This window comes from Cebus imitator, unplaced genomic scaffold (assembly GCF_001604975.1).
Source record: "Cebus imitator isolate Cc_AM_T3 unplaced genomic scaffold, Cebus_imitator-1.0 Scaffold76, whole genome shotgun sequence".
Classification (NCBI taxonomy): domain Eukaryota; kingdom Metazoa; phylum Chordata; class Mammalia; order Primates; family Cebidae; genus Cebus; species Cebus imitator.
In genome coordinates, this window is record NW_016107391.1 from 13,162,964 (window position 1) to 13,172,550 (window position 9,587).

General features: G+C 40.4%; 1 protein-coding gene across 2 annotated transcripts in view; it reads right to left on the reverse strand.

Moving 5' to 3' along the window:
* Positions 1-9,097, reverse strand: part of SLC27A6 (solute carrier family 27 member 6) — a 63,513-nt gene extending 54,416 nt beyond the window's left edge. For both annotated transcript variants that reach the window (XM_037739944.1, XM_037739945.1), the window contains exons 1-2: positions 8,985-9,097; positions 8,001-8,633 (exon numbers count right to left, since the gene is read on the reverse strand). In XM_037739944.1, coding sequence (XP_037595872.1) covers positions 8,001-8,481 — 481 coding nt within the window. In that variant the 5' untranslated portion in view covers positions 8,482-8,633; positions 8,985-9,097. The remainder of the gene's footprint in view (positions 1-8,000; positions 8,634-8,984) is intronic.
* Positions 9,098-9,587: the final 490 nt, after the last annotated feature.

Below are 9,587 nucleotides of genomic sequence, written 5' to 3' on the forward strand. Positions count from 1 at the left end.
CAGAAGGATGAAGTGGGAAAATTACTTGAACCAGGGAGGCAGAGGTTGCAGTGAGCCGAGATCGCACCATTGCACTCCAGCCTGGACAAGAGCAACACTCTGTCTCAAAAAAAAAAAAAAAAAAATTCCAGATCAGAATGCTAAGGTACTGTACATAAAAATAAATATGGACTTTTACACCTAAAGCAATTATATTTCTTTCTAATTTTTTAAAGAAAACTTTAAAAATAATCACACGATATATTCTGCTTTGAATCTGAATTCAGAGTTTTGCATTAAACATTTTCCTGGAAACATAAATCAGTATCTGGTTCCCTCAAAAAGCCAACTGTCAGTCATTGGGTTAGTTATGTAATGCTATACATTAGGGGAAAAACTCTTACTTTCATGAAATCTGTAACCCAGATTGATCACAAAACAGCAGAAAGAGAAATATGTCAAGTGGGACTGAGAAGTTTATGAATAAAAACTGTATGAAAGTAGAAGGCAGTACAGAAATTCTGGGTTTATTCCCTAGAGTATAGGATTTTCAGCTAGAAAACCTGGATTCAAACACCACTTCTGACACTTGCTAGTTGTGTGACCTTGGACAAGTCGCTTTATTTCTCTGAGCCTCCCTTTTGAAAAGTGACTCCATACAACTTATACAGTTGTTGGGATAATTAAATGGTCTATGTAAACCATTCATTATGGTGTCTGACCCAGAGTCAGTCCTTCTTAAAATGGTGACTGCAGTGGTGGTGGTTGTTATTACTACTACTGTCGGTTGTGATGATGATCAAGATGATGATGATGACATTTAATGAGCTCAACTTCATTAAGTAGAGAGCTGAAGGATGAAAAGAGGAGATCATAGATGCTGGAAGGGAGCTGAACAGATTGGGAATCCAGGTGCTTCTATTGATTCTGTCCTGTTTCGTTTCCATCACACCATGCCCTTCCTCTTCCTGCCCAAAAGTATATAACTAGGCAGGGTGAGTTGGAACTTCATTCCTCACTTAGCATAGCAGAGTTCTCGAGGAGTGAAATACAAAATTGATGAATAACAGAACCACAAGTCTTTCTATTTCAATAACACATTTTTCCCTGCATAATTTAACTGCCCTGATTATAGGTACACAAGTTTCTAAGTGGGTTTATGTATTTTCACTCTCAGTTGTTCCCACATTTTTGAAGGGAACAGATAGAATATTATAATATAATAATACATTGTATTATTATTATAAGCAAAATTACCCAAAAAAGAAAAAGTCAAACACCTCATTTGATGTTATTTCTAACACATTTCCTGTTGCCAATGAATAGTTATTACTGAAATGGCACAAAAAGTCACGTTGCATTCTGGCTTGCTATTTTTTAGTAAGAAAGTGGTGAAATTAGAAGAGTAAATGCAGATCAAAGCAACCTACAGACAGACTCATTAGTAAGTAAATTATATATATATATTTTTAAGGCAGTGAATACTAAGGTAGTATTTCTGCAAGACTCAGATCCCATGAGGGCTACTTTCCTCATGCCCTCTTAGTTATTAACAGTAGAAGAACCCTCCTCTTTTTGGCCACAGAAGAGCTAACCACGTTACTCCAAACTTGTGTCTGAGAGCATTCCAACCTTGGCCGCTGAGGGTTGGGAAGTAGTTATGGTTGTATTGCTACTGGAGACGACAAGAAAGCTGTTTAAGCCCAACTCACTAGGATTGTGTAACACACTTATGTGGGTTTCACTCCATTCAACAAATCTCAAATGAAGAGGCCTGGACAAAAGTGACATTTTACTATGGGTATCTGTCTCTGTCATTATGCAATTAAAAATGATGATTGTATCCATTTATTGAATATATTTTATGGTCCTGGTATTCTGTTGGCTCCTTTACATTTAATTCACACAAGACCCAATGATAATCATTGATCAAATCTAAGTGATATAGACTACTACACACTTAGGCTGCATGATATAGCCTATTACTCTTAGGCTACAAACCAGTACACCATGTTACTGTACTGAAAATTGCAGGCAATTCTAACATAGTAATATGTATTTGTGTATTTAACTATATCTAAACATAGAAAAGGTAAAATAAACATAGAGCATTACAATCCTATGGGACAATCACCATGTATGCATTCCATCATTGGCTGAAAAGTCTTTATAATGATTTTGCCTTCTATTTTTAAGTTATACCTCCTGGAACTATGTATTCAGGCATTTCCATCGAGCTTCAAATCATAATGTAGTTTATTTGAAACAGGACCTTAAACATATTGTTTTGGTACATTTTAGAAAAATTCTATTTTTCATAAGTTATATCGAACCAATTCCAAACAGGTTTCATAGGTCATGCCAGATAATGTGCACTGTGATAGGTAAGTTTTCATCAGGGCTGGTATCTGATAACTGTCTTTAGGAATAAGTAAAAGGAAAAGGTTTCAGCTAAACTGCGAGGCAAATATTGTTATTGTTACTAACAAAAATAATAGTTGCCATGGATTCAAGGGGAGACAGGCAAAGTGCTGTATTTTAGAAACTGAAATGGTAAAAAATTAAGTAAGTTGTTTAAGGTAACACAGCTTAGTAGGTTGCAGAGCAAAGCCTTAAAACGTGTTCTCTGATTTAAGACTGCTAGACTATATAGTCCAATTGTCTCTGAGACTGTCAATTACACTTTGATATAACTGAAAAAATACACATTCAGGCTACATAAAATATGAAAATAAAAACTGCCAGTATTAAGACATCAAGTTTTTTAATACACAGATAATTTTAAAAAGTCAAAATTTTTACAATACTATTATTTCCTTCCCACGTAGTCTGAAGACTCAAAAATACTTACAGATGTCTCATATCTGTGTATTTTGGATTAAAACAAATATCAAATGGCATCCCAAATTTCACTAGGAAACTTATTGAAAATTAAAGTGCTTGAGATTAAACCTAGAGCTTTCCCCCAATTTTTCATCTCTGATACTGTTAATATTGTCTGCTGCCAGGATTATCGTCTACTCATCTATGCTTTTATCTTTACTTGGAACAAACAGAACTATGTTGGGGTGTTTTATATCATTTAAAATTTGTATGCAATTATATCCTTTGGCATGCTTAGTCATAATAATAATGCTGATGATGATAAATAAGAATCCTTGCCATTTTAAAGTACCTTACAGACTACAAAATGTTTTTACGTGTTATTTTTGGTGATACACACTTACGGCCATGAGAGGTAAATATTAACCTTATTTCAAGGATGAGGGAAGCCCAGTTATAGTGGGGAAATAATCTACTCAAGCTCATACATCTAGGCAAGGTGGCATGGGAACTGGAGTCCAGATTTTCAAAATCATGCAAAATCATAAAAGTCTGCTGGGTTTACCTTCGTCTTTTTCTTCCTTTCTGTTCCTGCTCATTCCCTCATCTCCATCTTCTCCCTTCCCCTCTCCTTTTCTCCCTTGTTCCCCCACCCCTTTCCTGTTCTCTCTTACCTTCTCTCTATCCATCTGCTTTCAGTGCCTTTTCCATTGAGCTCACCTGCCTCAGGTGCTCTATGTGTATTTACAGTGACTCCCTGCAATCATAAAGTTCTCTTAGCCAATTCACAAACAGATATTGATGCAGCCTTGAGGAATAGTTCAAGAACTAGTTGTAAACTCTTGAACTGAGGAAGTTTGTTTTGTTCACTGCTAAATTTTCAGGACTTAGCACAAAGGAAATATTCAACAAATATTTATTACCTGGATGAATGAGTGAATGAATGACATAATAAAAACTGTGAGATCCACGTGAACACTTGGTAACTTTTAATTTACTTGCATATTTTTGCAAAAAGTTGTCCACTCTCTACTGCTCATTTTGTAATTGGTTTTGAGGGTGGCAATATGGTTGGGATTTATCGTGTTGATGTCAGTGTCACTAATCATCACTCCCAAAAGGTACAAAGTGCTTTAGATATACTAGGCACCCACAAGGTTTCAGATTTACCTGTATATAGTGTATATTTTGTTCTTCATTCTTTCTTAATATACCACATATTAAATCATTATAAGTATAAACAGAGAACTTTAAAAGACTATTCAATTACCCTGAACTCTTTCAATTTAGATTTGATAGTATTTTATGGTTCAACATATTTTGAAGGATTTCAGATTTCTCTTCATAATAAGTAAGAATCCTGTGTCTTCTCTATAAACACACAATAATGCATGCAGCCTTGCACTGTTAGTTTTCATGAACTGTTACATTCAAACCGTACAGGACAAACGTTCTTGTTAACAACCAAGCCATTGTAATCCTCCAAATGACTTTTAACCATAAAGACAATTGCTTTTTAAAGACTAAAGGTCAGAGGAAAAATAAAGGCCTTTTTAAACAGGTTTTTATTTTTGTTTTGAGGCTGAGTTTCATTCCTGTTGCCCAGGCTGGAGTGCAACAGTGCAATCTTGGCTCACTGCCACCTCCGCCTCCCAGGTTCAAGAGAGTCCCCTGCCACAGCCTCCCGAGTAGCTGAAATTAGAGGCATGCATCACTATGCCTGGCTAGTTTTGTATTTGAGTAGAGACAGGTTTTTACCCTGTTGGTTAGGCTGGTCTCAACTTTTGACCTTAGGTGATTTACCTGCCTTGGCCTCCAAAAGTGCTGGGTTTACAGGCATGAGCCACCATGCCCAGCCTCTTTTATGTTTTATAGAAAGTGTTATGTATGCTGATAGATAAAATACAAAGCTCATGTGAACTTTTATTATCTTATCCACATACTACGATGTCCATACATGATATCGATTTTACTTTTCAGGACATTTCTAAATTTCTACTTGCATGTAGTAGAATAGGCTGTTTGGCATTTATTTTTTGTCTTTTTCATTCCTAGACTCAGCTTGGTCAACAGTTACTTCTGTTACAAAAGAAAACAATTGATTTTAATAGGAAGTTTAAATGGTTTCATGGTTCAGTAGCTAGAAAAGGCAGTGTTCTAAGCACTGATACGTACATGGTTTCCTCTTTACTGTCATGGAGACACTGACTGTGGGGTTTTTATTTATAGTATCTGTTGAACATGTATTTACTGAAAGGGAATGATGCTTGAATACTGTCAGGAGCAAAAGTAATGTAAAGAAAGGTTATGCCTCCTTAGAGAGGTGGCAAGGCTGAATGTGAGAAATACACATTATGGTATCAGAGAAACATGGGCTTGAATCCTAACTCTGCCGTTAACTTACTGCTAACACATAGTGATGATAACAACATTTCAGTCAGTGACAGACCACATATACAATAGTAGTCCCATAAGATTCTAGCACCATATTTTTACTGTTCCTTTTCTGTTTTCACTTAAAAATACTTACCACCATTGTGTTCCAATTGCCTACAATATTTAGTACAGTAATAGCCTGTACAAGTTTGTAGCCTACGAGCAATAGGCCATATCACAGAGTCTAGATGTATAGTAAACTATGCCATCTAGGTGTGCGTGGTACACTCTATGATGTTCACACAACAACAAAATTGCCTAACACATTTCTTTTTTTTTGGGGGGGGGGGCGGTCTCACTCTAACCACCAGGCTGGAGTGCAGTTGCACAATCTTGGCTCACTGCAACCTCGGCCTCCCAGATTCAAGTGATTTTCCTGCCTCAGCCTCCCAAGTAGCTGGGATTACAAGTGCCTGCTACCATGCCTGGCTCATTTTTATATTTTTAGTAGAGATGGGGTTTCACCATGTTGGCCAGGCTGGTCTCAAACTCCTGACCTCAGATGATTGTTCCACCTCAGCCACCCAAAGTGCTGGAATTACAAGTGTGAGCCATCGCACCTGGCCCACCTAACACATTTTTAAGAAATTATCCCTGTCGTTAAGTGATTCATGACTGTACATACTACTCTTTCTAACAGCTAACATCAAATAAGGTTGTAGCAGCAAAATCCAAATGAGATCCCTTGTTAAAAGCCCCAGGATTACTCTATAATCATAATAGAAATCATTTAAATTCACTAAAGATCTACTTAGTACATTCCAGGCACTCAACTAGCCACTATATGGGAGGTGTATCATTTAATCCTCAGAATTACACTGTGAAACAGCTGGTATCATCACCATTTTAAAACTAAGTAAAGTGAGATCCAGGGTAACTGACGACATTATCTTTAACCACACAGCTAGAGGTGGCAGACCATACATGAAAGTCCGGTCTGTCTGGCTTATCTGTCTGAGCCACATGATTCATCTTTTTTTAATGTGCTAAAAACAATATGTATATATTGTTCACCAAGGAGACTCCAGATGCCAACAACACAGTGTTTTAAGTATAAAAGTGATTCTGATCTAAGGTACATCTTATTATAAAAATCTGTTAATTAAAATAGAATTTTTCAGTCTTTGGACAACATGTATCTTATTTATGTTTGAAAGTATGCCAGAAAGAATGGTTCACTTCTCCAGCAACCTACTTACTGAGCCAATCAACTAAATAGTCTGGTTTAAAACTTCAGCATCTCAAACTGGCTTTTTTAAATGTAAAAACTGACTGTTGGTGTTAAAAACAAAAATAAGAAAACAATGCAATTAATTATTAGCAAGCAAAGTAAAAGCTGCCATGAGCAAAACTGCAGAATTAATTGGTCGTAGTTAAACAACAATTCGATCAACAGAAAAGTTTGAATGCTCTATTCTGAGAGGTAACCAGTCCTATGTTCTTTATGATGAATCTCTCAGGAAAGCAGCCTTGGAATGCTTCTTTGGCCTCAACACCTGGGCCATAGAAATCTTTCAGGTATACTGGGGCCCTCTTTGTTGGCCCTTCTAAACATAACTTATAGCTTTATCAATTATTAGCACAACTTGGAGTTTACATTTGCTCCTAGACCCTTTCCTCCTGTAGTGCAAAGAAGCTTAAAATCAGTGCTCAAGAATAAACATTTGCCACTTTATCAGACCATAAGTTGAACTGAAAAGAACTAGGAAAAGTGATAGCCTGCTTTCTGTATACAGCCTAACTTATTTTTGTCGGATATACAAATATTGTATGATAAAGGTTATTTGGAAAGGCCTGTGCCTTAGAGTTCATCGGTGATATATTTTTCCATACTGTTCTGTGAGTCTAAAAACTTTATACGAGGTATGGCTATGTACCTATTAATCTAATATATTTAAATATTTTCATTGGGATCCTTGCACTTCCTCTTTCTGCACCATTCTTCCCCATGCAAGAAGAATCTTCATAAACCATTTAGATTATACCAAATAAGAATCAATTTTCTTATTTCAATTCTATTTTTTTAAACAACCCATCTTCCTAGGTTCTTTACTAATTAGCCACTAAACCACAGGCTTTATTTACAGTCCAGTGTAAATATGTGTAGCCTAAGATGTCCTAACTCCAACATAGGGGGAGGAGGAAGAGTAGAACTTAGTGAATAAAAGAAAAGGATGCATGGATGGATCAGGAGAAGAAATAGAATGGGACCTAGATTCAGCCAAGAGCCCACCTTCTGGCTCACAGGTGGGAGGGCAATCTTGCCAGGTAAGTCCTAGCTTGCAGACTTTATAAAATAAGAGCAGACACGAAGAAAGGAATTCATGCACTTTCCATTAAACATAATCTGTTCTGCAAACATAGTCATCCTTGATAAAGTGTAATTAGAGGTAGGTAGGTGTGCCACAATGAAGATAACTTTCCTATTCATCGTTTTGCCAGAGCTGATAAAATTTAGAACTGACCAAGTTCTCTATGTGTTCTTGCACTCACTAAAGGTACCAATGGCAGTAAAACTGTCCCTGTCTCAAAATGGTAGGAGGTAGAGATTTCATAAAAGTTTTCTGAAACTGTATGTGCTTGAAAGGAGGAGGTAGGTGTTAAGCCACCAGTCACAGAATCATAAAACTATTTTGTACTTTTAACATGCACACTTCACTCACCCAAAGTATTAGTTATGAATTATCCTACAGAAAAAAAAAGGGGGGAGGAAAGCAGATGGGTTGCTATTCTGTATTAGCAGACCACACCCCATACTCTACCTGCGCCCACCACTAGGGCCGTAGGCCCACAGGTGCGGATGCAATTCAGGAGGGAATTGGCGCGAATGTTGGAGTTGAGAAAGGCCACCACGCAACCCAGCTTCGCCAGCCCGAACCAAACGTGAATGAAGTCCGGCTCATTGCTCATCAACAGAGCCACTGTGTCCCCCTTTTTCAGCGAGGAATGGTTCAGGAAGACATGGGCCACTCTGCTACTCCTTTTGTCTACATCCTGATAGGTGTAGATGTCTCCCTCATAGATGATGAAAGGTTTCCAAGGTTGCCTTTTGGCATGACTCAAGAATTTATCCAGCACAGTCACCAGCTCCCCTCTCTTTTTATACTTCTCCAGCCGAATTCCAACAAGCACCACCTTCAACAGGAACCAGAAGTCATCCCAAAAGTAAGGGAACAGGAGTTTCTGCAGGAAGTGCAGGACGACCATTCCGGCCCCTAGAACTGTTAGCCATGACAGAGGCATGGGGGGCCACGGGGCCAGAAGACAGCTCTGCTCTCAGCCCCACCAGCGTCCTTCTCTTCCAGGCACAGCTGTCCCGCAGACCGCAGGTCTCACTACTCAGGGCTGACACCTCAAGTTCTTGTCAGATTTTCTGGTGCCGGTGGGGGAGGATCCTGCGAAACAGAATCAGAGGTTTGCATCAAAAAGGTCGTCCCAAGGGGTGCTGAAGATTAGGCTTGAGTCGAGTCACTGGGCAGCTGGAGAGCAGGGAGCCTCTGACTACTGCGAGAAACCAAGACAGGCACCCTCAGGGATCTCGGAATCTGCTACCCCAGCGCTGCACCCTGGTCTCCCAACCGCAACAGCGGCCCCTCCCCTGCCGGGTTCTCCAGGACTTTCCAGCCCTCTTCTCTGTGAGGGCTGGGTCAGTCCTCTCTGCTTCTTCGACCCTAAGCAAACCCCAAGCGAACTCCACCACGCTCAGAAGGTGGCCCAGGGACAGATGCTTTTTCCCCTTGGCGTACTTTCCTGCGACCGTGACTTGGAGGCTGAATTCGAGCTAGGAAAAGCTGGGGTGATGATGAGTGAGAAGTGCAGTGATTTACAGTCTCTACGCACCAGAAACAGGGGCTCAAGACCACGCCTCTGAGGCGAGCGGGTGCCAGGCCCCTGAGCGCCGCCCGCGCCCAGCCCCACCCAGCGCCCAGGAGCCTCCCTCCGACGCACCGGGTCTGAAGAACCGCTCCCAGGTGACCCACGCGCCCGCTGGAAAAGGCTGCCCCTATCCCAGCCGCAGCTCGCACTCCAAGTGTCGTTACGCTGGCCCTATGTACCTCTCCTCCAGACCGCGCTAGGAATGTTGCCCGCCCACCTTTGGCCTCCAGGCTCTGGGCCAACCACATCCCCTGGCGCGCGGCAGCTGGGACAACCTGGGCCCCTCCGCCTGCTCCTCCCTGGGCGCGCGTCCGACCACCTAGATCGGTGTGGAGAGCCGACCTGCTCACACCCCAGGGAGGAGGCAGGCGACTGGCGTCTCTGGCGGGGAACGATGTGACAGTCTCGAGGAGGAAAAACCAGGGATCTCAAAGGCTTGGGGTCGCAGGAGAACCAGGTTGCTGGAACTGGGT